We start from the raw sequence: 13616 nt of genomic DNA, 5'->3' as shown, positions 1-13616 counted from the left end.
CTCTGTGAAAACACTAGTCGGTAGGAGAGCACAGCTTGGTCGTTGTGCTCTGTGAAAACACTAGTCGGTAGGAGAGCACAGCTTGGTCGTTGTGCTCTGTGAAAACACTAGTCGGTAGGAGAGCACAGCTTGGTCGTTGTGCTCTGTGAAAACACTAGTCGGTAGGAGAGCACAGCTTGGTCGTTGTGCTCTGTGAAAACACTAGTCGGTAGGAGAGCACAGCTTGGTCGTTGTGCTCTGTGAAAACACTAGTCGGTAGGAGAGCACAGCTTGGTCGTTGTGCTCTGTGAAAACACTAGTCGGTAGGAGAGCACAGCTTGGTCGTTGTGCTCTGTGAAAACACTAGTCGGTAAGAGCACAGCTTGGTCGTTGTGCTCTGTGAAAACACTAGTCGGTAGGAGAGCACAGCTTGGTCGTTGTGCTCTGTGAAAACACTAGTCGGTAGGAGAGCACAGCTTGGTCGTTGTGCTCTGTGAAAACACTAGTCGGTAGGAGAGCACAGCTTGGTCGTTGTGCTCTGTGAAAACACTAGTCGGTAGGAGAGCACAGCTTGGTCGTTGTGCTCTGTGAAAACACTAGTCGGTAGGAGAGCACAGCTTGGTCGTTGTGCTCTGTGAAAACACTAGTCGGGCTTGGTAGGAGAGCACAGCTTGGTCGTTGTGCTCTGTGAAAACACTAGTCGGTAGGAGAGCACAGCTTGGTCGTTGTGCTCTGTGAAAACACTAGTCGGTAGGAGAGCACAGCTTGTTGTGCTCTGTGAAAACACTAGTCGGTAGGAGAGCACAGCTTGGTCGTTGTGCTCTGTGAAAACACTAGTCGGTAGGAGAGCACAGCTTGGTCGTTGTGCTCTGTGAAAACACTAGTCGGTAGGAGAGCACAGCTTGGTCGTTGTGCTCTGTGAAAACACTAGTCTAGGAGAGCACAGCTTGGTCGTTGTGCTCTGTGAAAACACTAGGGTAGGAGAGCACAGCTTGGTCGTTGTGTGCTCTGTGAAAACACTAGTGGTGGAGAGCACAGCTTGGTCGTTGTGCTCTGTGAAACACTAGTCGGTAGGAGAGCACAGCTTGGTCGTTGTGCTCTGTGAAAACACTAGTCGGTAGGAGAGCACAGCTTGGTCGTTGTGCTCTGTGAAAACACTAGTCGGTAGGAGAGCACAGCTTGGTCGTTGTGCTCTGTGAAAACACTAGTCGGTAGGAGAGCACAGCTTGGTCGTTGTGCTCTGTGAAAACACTAGTCGGTAGGAGAGCACAGCTTGGTCGTTGTGCTCTGTGAAAACACTAGTCGGTAGGAGAGCACAGCTTGGTCGTTGTGCTCTGTGAAAACACTAGTCGGTAGGAGAGCACAGCTTGGTCGTTGTGCTCTGTGAAAACACTAGTCGGTAGGAGAGCACAGCTTGGTCGTTGTGCTCTGTGAAAACACTAGTCGGTAGGAGAGCACAGCTTGGTCGTTGTGCTCTGTGAAAACACTAGTCGGTAGGAGAGCACAGCTTGGTCGTTGTGCTCTGTGAAAACACTAGAGCACAGCTTGGTCGTTGTGCTCTGGAAAACACACAGGAGAGCACAGCTTGGTCGTTGTGCTCTGTGAAAACACTAGGGTAGGAGAGCACAGCTTGGTCGTTGTGCTCTGTGAAAACACTAGTCGGTAGGAGAGCACAGCTTGGTCGTTGTGCTCTGTGAAAACACTAGTCGGTAGGAGAGCACAGCTTGGTCGTTGTGCTCTGTGAAAACACTAGTCGGTAGGAGAGCACAGCTTGGTCGTTGTGCTCTGTGAAAACACTAGTCGGTAGGAGAGCACAGCTTGGTCGTTGTGCTCTGTGAAAACACTAGTCGGTAGGAGAGCACAGCTTGGTCTTTGTGCTCTGTGAAAACACTAGTCGGTAGGAGAGCACAGCTTGGTCTTTGTGCTCTGTGAAAACACTAGTCGGTAGGAGAGCACAGCTTGGTCGTTGTGCTCTGTGAAAACACTAGTCGGTAGGAGAGCACAGCTTGGTCGTTGTGCTCTGTGAAAACACTAGTCGGTAGGAGAGCACAGCTTGGTCGTTGTGCTCTGTGAAAACACTAGTCGGTAGGAGAGCACAGCTTGGTCGTTGTGCTCTGTGAAAACACTAGTCGGTAGGAGAGCACAGCTTGGTCGTTGTGCTCTGTGAAAACACTAGTCGGTAGGAGAGCACAGCTTGGTCGTTGTGCTCTGTGAAAACACTAGTCGGTAGGAGAGCACAGCTTGGTCGTTGTGCTCTGTGAAAACACTAGTCGGTAGGAGAGCACAGCTTGGTCGTTGTGCTCTGTGAAAACACTAGTCGGTAGGAGAGCACAGCTTGGTCGTTGTGCTCTGTGAAAACACTAGTCGGTAGGAGAGCACAGCTTGGTCGTTGTGCTCTGTGTGTTGGCCCGTTGTTGTTTGTGTCAACATGTCTCCAGCATTGCTTTCCTACAGTTGATTTTTTTCTGTGTATAATATGTGGACATTTGCACGTCACGTATGGGTTAGAGTAATGCTTTTACTCTGGCACAGTCTCTAAAGAAAAAAGCAGGGGCGCAACTTTCACTGCATATTCTGAAATTACATTTTTGCCCCCACCCCCACTTTTATCATTGGAATGTGATCCAAAACGAGGCAACGGTGTGCTTTAGGACCATGCGGACGCCTCCGAGTTGACTGGATAAAAAATTATATTCAGTAAAACCAAAGTTGCGCCCCTGGTAAAATGTAACACTGGTTGCTCAATATTATTTGATGGTACTGTTAAGCGGTTCAGTTACAACATACATAATGCTTGCCACACATTATGAAATAAAAGACAACACATCCTTTTTAGAACTCTGATTCTAATGTCGAATGAGAATATTGAGTAGACGTTCTATATTTTCCTGTTCACGCAGTCGACGTTCAGCTCTCGCCATCATCCAGCACATATCTAGTCATAGACGAGCACATTTCCCAGGTTTAACAGAGCGTTGTGAACGCTAGCGCACACACTGACATCTGTTGCCCAGTAGGACAGGCTGAGTCATTTGAGCATGATTACAGCTTGTGGTACTGCACCTACTTTACCCACCCCATGCAACCTCACTGCTCCCCAAGCCCAGTCTCTCTCTTTAGCTCCTCATGAACGTGTAACACATACAGAAAGGACCCCGGGGCCCTTATTCACAAAAGAAGTGCTGATCTAGGATGATGTCCTCCCTGTCAATGTCATCTTATTCATTATGGCAAAAACAGATCCTAGATCAGCACTCCTACTCAGACATTTTCCGAATTAAGGCCCTAATATATCCTGCCTTTTTTATAAAGAAAGCTCAGCATCTCTGTTTTCTGTTTTCGCCTCTGTATCTGATTTTCAAATCCGTTTTGAGATTTGAGCTGAGGGTGTTGCATCCACTAGGGACGCCATAGAAGGAATGAAGGTCACCTCTCTCGACGCTTACTGTTCTCAGACCAGACATGGTCTATTGTATACGGTAGCTTTGTCAAGGGTTTGGTTGATCTGAGCGAATAGAATATCATGTTAACACCGGTATGCAGGTGTACCTATAGGTTCATGGGGTGCTCGTCTGGGTAAATAATGTGATTACGGAGACCTCCGAAAAGAGGGAAGTGGACAGAAATACACGAGAAGGGATCGCAACAGCAATGTATATACATGCATGGAGCTATTTTATCGAAAGGTCTTTGTCTTAGGGTGCCACTCTCTGCTGTCTTGTCCTTCATTGGCCCGCCCTGGGTGATCCTCAAAATGACTCTCCTACTCTGACACCGGCAGAAGTCCATTAGGTTATTCTAAGAAGGCAGGTTTGCGTGTAATTGCTACTTTCGAAGGCCGTTTTGTAGCTGAGGAGATGTTTCTGCTCGTATCTGATGCCCCCATGTGGTGAGATGGGAGACTTGCACTACAAAGATTGAAAATAACTTGCATGGTGGGTTATGACCACGTCAAACAAGAGAGCAAGTTTTGAGAAGGGAAGTGGAAATGATTTGGTGTGTATTATCTTGTTAAGGGATCTCTCATACGCTAGTCTTGTTTTTTTTTAAAGTATTTTCTATATAGTGCCAATTGTGTTCTTCCTGATATATTTTTGCAGTGTAGCTAAACAAAGGGTGTGTTATTTGCTGGTGCCTCTGCCTTGTTTGCAGTCTCTTACTTTCTCTCCTCTCTCTCTTTCTCCAAGGTGGTGGGGATCTTTGCTGGCTTCGGCCTTCTCCTGCTGGTGGCCTCTCCCTTTCTCCTCCTGGCCACGCCCTTTGTCCTCTGCTGTAAGTGCAAGTGCAGCAAAGGGGACGACGACCCCCTGCCCACCTAAACCCCGCCTCGCTAAGCAGGCGGCCATATTTATTTTTCGTCCCTTTCTTCCGTTTTCTCCCTCCACGCTTCTGGCGGTGCTTCATTTAACGGGTCTGGGGCCGAGCTGCACCGTCTCGGCCCAGCCGCGTCCCGATCCATCTCGCTCGCAGTGTCATGGTGGGAGAGGAGGAGTTGTGTTGACCCTGTGCTCCCTGGCCTGGTGGAAGATGGGTTCACAGAGGTCAGACTTTGTGGACGACAACGACGCGCCTCTCTGTGGGCTTGGGGGCCATGTGTCCGTTTACTGTAGCAGGGCCACGCTGAGGCCTTGAGGTGAGCTACAGGCAGTGGTGTAGTACAGAACCGAAGAGGATGTTTTATCAAGAGAAGAGGGATAAAGACGTGATGTCTGGATCCTCTTGTTGGAGACAGTTTCATGCAGGAGCTGCTACTATCAGAGGACCTTCACCTTAACTCGTTTCAGTCGAGTTTCTTGTTTTTGTTGGTTTGTCAAACACAAAGCTTTCCCCCCCACCCCTCTATTCTCGCTTTTTATCTCTCAACATACAGGAAATACCACTGGAGATACGTTTTTACAAACGTTTTGTGTTTACTCTGTTTGCACATTAAAGACACTCCGTTTGTCGCTTTAAGAACCAGGGCGGGAGTTGGGATGTTTTCTGTCTCTCACTCCCCTGTACAGCACGTTCTCTTGGTGATGTCTGTGTTTCTGTCATCTTTTGCTCTGTTCCCACTATCAGCAAGAAGTTATTGTTTTTACAAAATCGATTTGAACTCCTATTTCTGTCTTTAAAAAAAGTATATATATATATTCTTACCCCCTTTTACTCCCCAATTTCGTAGTATCCAATTGTTAGTAGTTACTGTCTTGTCTCATCGCTACAAATCCCGTACGGACTCGGGAGAGACGAAGGTCGAGAGCCATGCATCCTCTGAAACACAACCCAACCAAGCCGCACTGCTTCTTTAACACAGCGCGCATCCGACCCGGGAAGCCAGCCGCACCAATGTGTCGGAGGAAACACCGTACACCTAGCGACCTGATCAGTGTGCACTGTGCCCGGCCCGCCACAGGAGTCACTACGGCACGATGAGACAAGGATATCCCTACTGACCAAACCCTCCCTTACCCGGACGACGCTAGGCCAATTGTGCGTCGCCCGATGGACCTCCCGGTCGCGGCCTGCTGCGACGGTGCCTGGGCTCGAACCCACAGTCTCTGATGACCTTAGACCACTGCGTCACCCCTGGGAGGTCTACGTGTCTTTTTGAGAGGGTGTCCCAAACCTCTTCTCACAGCCCAAAAAGAGGACTCCTGGTCCTGTGTTTACAAAGAGTCTCAGAGTAGGAGTGCTCATCTAGCCAAGACAAAACTGATCCTATATCAGTACTCCTACTTCAAGACACTTTGTGAACATGGGCCCTGAACATTCGTCTCCCCATCCACACAGACGTGAACAAACCGTCTGGAACTGGTTCTGACTGGTGTTGTCGAATGGAATACTTTAATATAGACGTCATGGTGTTCATTCTGAGTTCCTCCCAACTCAAATAAGAATCCTATTTAGCCACATAGCAACAAATGGCCTTAAATGAATAAGAAACAAAGCCAAAAAAGCCACCTCCCAGTATTCTGATGAAGGGGGGGGGGGGGAACTGTCTTACAAAAACACATGGCCATTGTCCAATTCCGTCGTCGTGAAAGCACACTTAAATAATGAATTTGTTCAATGCGTCAGTCATTCATTAAAATCTGTCTATTTTCAGGTGGAACATAGGAAATGAAATAGTCTCTCTGATACAAAGATGTCCCTCTTCATATGATCTATATTACACTGATGTTGGTCATATATCCAATCTCTGTAATGAACAATAATCCTATACAATGTTGTTTTTTTTTTAATGGTGTGAGTCCGTGGCAAACTTGCATAATGTTAGTGGTATTGTTGTCAGCGTTTTTTTTGTCGGGAGCAAGTCGAGAGCTCTCACTACCTGCAGCTACTGCAACCTTTGCAGGGATATAAAATGTCAAGAACTTCACTGGACTGTTTTTAGACACATCTGAAGACTGCTCTACACATGACTGTATCTATGCAAGTTTGTACATTTCCTATCTTTTAGTATCTTAGTCTTGCTAACAGTGTGGTCATATCAAGTGGTCCAGTATGTTATACCAGATTCCATGTGCCATTATCACGTCACACAGTAGAATTTCCCAAAAGGGTGGTTGACTTACATCAGACGTACTGATAGTTTCTTCTTTTTTTTTTGTGTGATTTTTAAAAAATTTGTTTAAATCTATCATTATTTTCCCTTAAGTTGTTCCCTCAGAACTTGTGGTGAGGGGGCATTTACTGTAGCTACACCATTTCTCACTCTGAAACACATTTAAACTCAAGAGATCAGTCATTGGCGTTCCGCCATCAATAAGCCACTTTGGAACACATACAGGAAATCCTGGGTGCCAGTCTGTTTCTGCTCTCTTGCCAACTCCGTATGAAATTGTCATGCAAAACTGTCTTGACAATGGATTTAGGGGAAAGCACAAACAAAACCGGGACTACTGTAGACTACATACAGAATACTGAGATACTCTTCTCAGAAATCCCAGATTTTTTTTACATTTTGCTCTTCCATATTGGGCTCCACGTAGCATTCAAAGAGTGGGTATGGCAGTTACTGGAACTAGCATTAGCCATTCACCTCTAGCTCATGGTAGCCACCACACACAAAAGAAAACATTAGCCTTAACTTGTAAGTACCTCGTACCTTTTAGCCTCATCCTTTTCTGCTAACCCTTGATGCATGCAAGTTGTCAAAGACTTGAGTAAAAAAAAAATGTTAAAAAAATTTCAGTTGAGCTAATTTACCCTCATTTTCTGGCAGTAGGGAATACGAAGGTCCCGACTGAACATGTGGACCACTGAGCTGACCATGTCTTTGTGTGACAATCATGTCAAGCAAGTCTTGTGGGTGGCGATTAGAGAGTAAGTGACTAGTTTCAAGCATTTTAAGGTTTGTAAAGTAAAAGTGGAGATATATATATATCCTGTGTCTGTATGGCCAGTGCCAGTTGCAGGCATAATCCAATCAGGGTCTCAACCTACTATTGAGAGTAAGAATAGTAGAGTACACCAAGGTGCCATTTTGGAACTTGGTTGTGCATTATCAGTTTTTCTCTTCATGTCACTCACTGACAGTCAATTAAGCGATGTCAGTCAACAATTTTCAGAGTGGTAGTTAGTCTAGCCATCTATCTGAACTCGTAGTGTTCATGGCCGCATACCGACCGGGCATGCATGGCACGTGCCCAGGGGCCCTGACCTCCAGGGGGCCCCCCGTTTTTGATTTTGTTGGTCATTCTCACTCCGATATCATATAAACATGGCATAAGTCATTAGAAAATGTGTAGAATTGCAGTAAATTGGCTGTAAAACGGAAATGTTTTATCTCCACCACATGGCAAAGTATGTAGAATTGCAGAGAAAAAAAACATGCTTTAAAGGTCCAATGCAGCCATTTTTATCTCAATATCAAATCATTTCTGTGATTTGTTTTAAATTCAAATGGTAAAAAATAAACAAAGACGGCTTAGCTAAGAGCAATTTCTCAGGCAACACTTTTGTTAGGGAGTAGTCTGAGTGGGGAGTGGGAAACTGAAAAGTAGCTGTTATTGTCAAAAAGGTTTGGAACTCTCTTTCTTGTTGGTCTATTAACTCGTTTACCGCATGGTGTTGTCACCGTGGAAGGCCAAAACAACATTCCATGAAAACAGGATGAAATTTCAGTCAGTCTTTTCAAACAGCTTAAACACTAAAAGGGAATTATCATGTTCACAATTTCACAGTGTTATTCTAACCTCCATAGTGTGGAAATGAGGTCTGTCAAACAATGAAAATAATGAATTGTGATTAATCGGCAGTTATATCGAGGTATTCAGTCACAGGCATTCAGCTTGCTAGCTAACATTAGCATAACTAGAACAACTGTTATCTAAAAGAAAAACGCATGGGGATGTGTGTATAGTTCAACTTTCTGTACGGTATCCTTCAATTGTTGCTCAAAGCTGCGTGCAGAGAGGATTTTTTTTTTTTTTGGACTGCACTGGGCAATTCTACACCCCTTGGAAAATGTATAGAACTGCAGGAAATTCCCCATCGTCAAGATGGGGGCCACTAAAATGTTTTTTTTTCTCCGCTTAGTGGATTTGGCCCCTCAACCAAATCTCGTTTAGGGCCCCAAACGGCTAGAGCCGTCCCTGCCGATGGCAGGGGGATGTTAATGTTGGAAGTTTTTGAATACTGTACAGTATGACGGTGTACTATTGTTTTTGTTTTCAAGATGCAGTATGTTCATTAAATATTGCCGTTCTCTCTAGAAATGTGTAAAGCTGTCACAGACACGTTTTGTTGCCCTTATTAAAGGGGTTCGGGGATTGTAATTTTAAGAAATGTAGCCTCTATTTTCAGGCTTCCTCATAACTCCGAGACTTGGGAGAATGGCATTGCGTGACTATAGGGGGATTGTACATTCAAGAGAAGTGGAAACAAGTTCTCGTCATCCAATTTGGTTTAGATGGGCTTTGAGCTGAGAGAATCTCGAAGGCTTGTCACAAAGTCCTCTGACTCAACGGATTTTTCCAGTATGCCAATCAAACGCCGATGACTCGTACAGTCATTTAGTGTTATCATCTGGTTTCTTTCGGCATTATGCAGCAAAGGGACACAAAACATTGAATAAATCCCATTCACCTCGAGGTGAGACCAAAGCCTGTTGCACAATTATATTCTTTGGCTTCAAACCTATTTTTCTCTTTGTTCACACTTTTGGGCTTCTAAACTATATTTCAACCTGTTATATCAGATGATGACATTGCTCTTGTTTTTAACATTGCATGTTCTACTCCCTACCATTTGCTATATATATATATATATATATATATATATATATATATAAAGAGGTCAAACTCTGCCTCTTAATTTTAGGGAGTCCGAAACAACATTGTGTACACAGAACGTTCCACGGTTTCGGTCATGACGTACCCTTTATCCTGGATTTTAAGTTTGACTGTCACACGTACCGTACTTGCCTTTGTGTTATACTTGTTCTGTTGGCTTTGATGCCGTAAAGCTGTAACTGTAATGACTTGTATTTGTGGTAACTGTGGAAGGATTCATATTTCCAACTTTTCAAAAGATGTAAAACCTTGTAAATTGGCATGTGTGGACAGCATTGGATAAACACATTGTGCTTCTCCCATGCATCTACTGTTTCACTGACACTGTGAAATGGAATAAATGTGGTTGTTTTTTTTGTGACTTGCCTCTCCTCTGGACATAAACGCTGCAAGCATATTGACATTAGTTCACGCTATAGGTCGAGCTGAATCGTACCGTGCTGGCGCAGGTTTTCTTTTCGCTTTGTCCTCTCTGGCACGTTTCCCAGCAACTATGGTGGATGTGTAACCAGACCCAGTACAGCGTGGCTCTGTTTTGGCCGTATGGCGTGAATAAGGGAATACATGTCTCACTGGTCCCAGTCATCAGTTCCAAACACATTGGCAGTCTCGTGTTCAAGTGCGCCCTCTGGTGTTGGAAGATGGTATGTTCATATCTCAGCCATCACTTGATGGGACATTGTCTTTCCAGTCAGCGCTCGGGTCATGTAAAGGCCACTGAATATAGATTCGTTTTGAGTAGATGAGCAAGAGCCATCAATGTACTTGTCTTATTTGAAGGCATGCCTACCAATATGTTAAAGTGAAATCGCTAAAGTGACATTTTTCCACACTGAATTCTCATAAATTGCTTCAAATGTCGATTTCCTACATTGTGACAATGACACCATGAGAATAATTCCCTTTTTTTCCCCCCTCCTATTTTTGGAATATCGGTTATCAGTGGAGTTATCGGCCGATACCGATGTAGTGTTAAAAGGCCAATATATAGGTAGATCATATCGGTCGGGCTCTAATCAAATGTTGCTACGCTTCCAAAGGATCTTTTTTTGAGAGAGAGAAAGAGAGGGAGACATTCATGTCTATTCATAGTGTAGCTGATGACCTTTCTTTTCTTCCTGTTATCATCTTCGCACAGAGACAGATTCTCAGAATAAGCAAAGACTAAAAAGTACAAATAGAAATAACGAGGTTATATACAGGTGGTAGTCAATGTGTGGGGGTACTGGTTAATCAAGTTACAGTATTTTGTACATGTAGGTAGGAGTAAAGTGACTACATACAGTGAGGGGGGGAAAGTATTTGATCCCCTGCTGATTTTGTACGTTTGCCCACTGACAAAGAAATGATCCGTCTATAATTATAATGGTATTTGAACAGTGAGAGACAGAATAACAAAAACATCCATGTCAAAAATGCTATTAATTGATTTGCATTTTAATCAGGGAAATAAGTATTTGACCCCCTCTCAATCAGAAAGATTTCTGGTGTCTTTTTATGCAGGTAACGAGCTGAAATTAGGCGCACACTCTTAAAGGGAGTGCTCCTAATCTCAGTTTGTTACCTGTATAAAAGAAACCTGTCCACAGAAGCAATCAAGCAATCAATCAATCAGATTCCAAACTCTCCACCATGGCCAAGACAAAAGAGCTCTCCAAGGATGTCAGGGACAAGATTATAGACCTACACACGGCTGGAATGGGCTACAAGACCATCGCCAGGCAGCTTGGTGAGAAGGTGACAACAGTTGGTGCGATTATTAGCAAATGAAAGAAACATTCTCCCTCGGCCTGGGGCTCCGTGCAAGATCTCACCTCGTGGAGTTGCAATGATCATGAGAACGGTGAGGAATCAGCCCAGAACTACACGAGAGGATCTTGTCAATGATCTCAAGGCAGCTGAGACCATAGTCACCAAGAAAACAATTGGTAACACACTATGCCGTGAAGGACTGAAATCCTGCAGCGCCCGCAAGGTCCCCCTGTTCAAGAAAGCACACATACATGCCCGTCTGAAGTTTGCCAATGAACATCTGAATGATTCATAGGAAAACTGGGTGAAAGTGTTGCGGTCAGATGAGACCAACATGGAGCTCTTTGGCATCAAATCAACTCACCGTGTTTGGAGGAGGAGGAATGCTGCCTATGACCCCAAGAACACCATCCCCACCGTCAAACATGGAGGTGGAAACATTATGCTTTAAGGGTGTTTTTCTTCTAAGGGGACAGGACAACTTCACCGCATCAAAGGGACGTTGGACGGGGCCATGTACCGTCAAATCTTGAGTGAGAACCTCCTTCCCTCAGCCAGGACATTGAAAATGGGTCGTGATGGGTATTCCAGCATGACAATGACCCAAAACACACAGCCAAGGCATCAAAGGAGTAGCTCAAGAATAAGCACATTAAGGTCCTGGAGTGGCCTAGCCAGTCTCCAGACCTTAATCCTATAGAACATCTGTGGAGGGAGCTGAAGGTTCGAGTTGCCAAACGTCAGCCTCGAAACCTGAATGACTTGGAGAAGATCTGGGAGGAGTGGGACAAAATCCCTCCTGAGATGTGTGCAAACCTGGTGGCCAACTTCAAGAAACTTCTATAATAATAATAATAATAATATATGCCATTTAGCTGACGCTGACCTCTGTGATTGCCAACAAGGGTTTTGCCACCAAGTACTAAGTCATGTTTTGCAGAGGGGTCAAATAATTATTTCACTCATTAAAATGCAAATCAATTTATAACATTTTTGACATGTGTTTTTCTGGATTTTTTTGTTCTCTCACTTCAAATAAACCTACCATTTAAAATTATAGACTTAATTTCTTTGTCAGTGGGCAAATGTACAAAAACAGCAGGGGATCAAATACTTTTCCCCCTCACTGTAGATAATAAACAGCGAGTAGCAGCAGTGTAAAAACAAAGTGGGGGGCATTTGATTAATTGCTCAACAGTTTTATGGCTTGGGGGTAGAAGCTGTTAAGGAGTCTTTTGGTCCTAGACTTGGTGCTCTGGTACCGATTCCCGTGTGGTAGCAGAGAGAACAGTCTATGACTAGGGTGACTGGAGTCTTTGACAATGTTTTGGGCCTTCCTCTGACACCGCCTAGTATATATGTCCTGGATGGTAGGAAGCTTGGCCTCAGTGATGTACTGGGCCGTACGCACTACCCTCTGTAGCGCCTTCTGGTCAGATGCCGAGCAGTTGCCATACCAGGCGGCGACGCAACCGTTCAGGGTGCTCTCTGGTGCAGCTCTAGTAATTTTTGAGTATCAAGAAGCTATAGAATACATGCTCACTAAAGCTATTGAAAAGCCTTCTGCGAGCAACCTCCATTTCTCCTCATACATTGTAGTCCTGTGTGGCCCTGTCAAACCAACACCTGCTCTTCAGCCCTTTGTTAATCACTCTCTCTTTTCTCTCCCTCTTTCTTTCATTGTGCTTCTATTTCCTGCCAGATGTGGGTCTGGAAGTGTCAAGCAGACGAGCCTGAAATGCAATTGCTAACGCCAAATAACAACTCCGTGATATATCATCCCCCAGCAGCTGTTCTCTGTTTGGAAGGCCCCCACCAATCGCAGGGCCCGGCCGCAGAAAGCGCCATCTGTGGGCGCCATGGCGACAGGGTTGCGGGTGCTGAGGCTGATGGGTTATCTGGAGCGAATTAAGCAAGGAGAGTGGATAGGAAGCCAGCACCAGGCCCTCACACCTGCACTGTAGGGTACACAAAGTCCTGAAATCACACGTGTGTGTGGGTGCCCGGCCGCAGGGCTGGGTTTACCCACTGCTCTGCCAAATCCTTCCTTTGCTCTCTCGTGTACTTTACCCATTGGGGTAAAGAGTGTACTTTATACTTTGGTTACTTCTTTCTCCTTGTGTCTTCCAGGGTGTATTTCTGTGAAATGTTACACACACTAATTGCTGTGCTGTCTCTAGAGTGGACCTGCATAGTAATTGGATTGTGCAAATATACAGGTTCATGAGGAGGTCATCATTTCTTTTAGGTTGATCTTTCATGTACACACATGATTTAGTTCTATCTGTACTTACCCAAACACACCCTCTTCATACGCATGATATACACACAGTACCAGTCAAAAGTTTGGACACACCTACTCATTCAAGGGTTTTTCTTTATTTTGTACTATTTTCTACAATGTACAATAATAGTGAAGACATTAAAACTATGAAATAACACGGAATCATGTATTAAACAAAAAAAAGTGTTAAACATCAAAATATATTTGAGTTTCTTCAAAGTAGCCACCCTTTGCCTTGCTGACAGCTTTGCACACTCTTGGCATTCTCTCAACCAGCTTCATGAGGAATGCTTTTCCAACAGTCTTGAAGGAGTTTCCATAGA

The 13616-nt window shown here is 44.7% G+C and overlaps 1 protein-coding gene across 5 annotated transcripts in view; it reads left to right on the top strand.

Annotated features, from left to right (window-relative positions):
• Nucleotides 1-13397, top strand: part of rnf144aa (ring finger protein 144aa) — a 59923-nt gene extending 46526 nt beyond the window's left edge. For 3 of the 5 annotated variants that reach the window (XM_052497044.1, XM_052497043.1, XM_052497042.1), the window contains one exon: nucleotides 12712-13396. In XM_052497044.1, coding sequence (XP_052353004.1) covers nucleotides 12712-12921 — 210 coding nt within the window. In that variant the 3' untranslated portion in view covers nucleotides 12922-13396. Of the gene's footprint in view, nucleotides 1-4166; nucleotides 9619-12711 lie in introns of those variants that run through there. The other 2 variants (XM_035752639.2, XM_052497045.1) reach the window with 2 other exon arrangements.
• Nucleotides 13398-13616: the final 219 nt, after the last annotated feature.

The sequence above is a fragment of the Oncorhynchus keta genome, chromosome 35 (assembly GCF_023373465.1).
Source record: "Oncorhynchus keta strain PuntledgeMale-10-30-2019 chromosome 35, Oket_V2, whole genome shotgun sequence".
NCBI lineage: Eukaryota > Metazoa > Chordata > Actinopteri > Salmoniformes > Salmonidae > Oncorhynchus > Oncorhynchus keta.
This window is presented reverse-complemented; position numbering and strand designations above follow the sequence as displayed.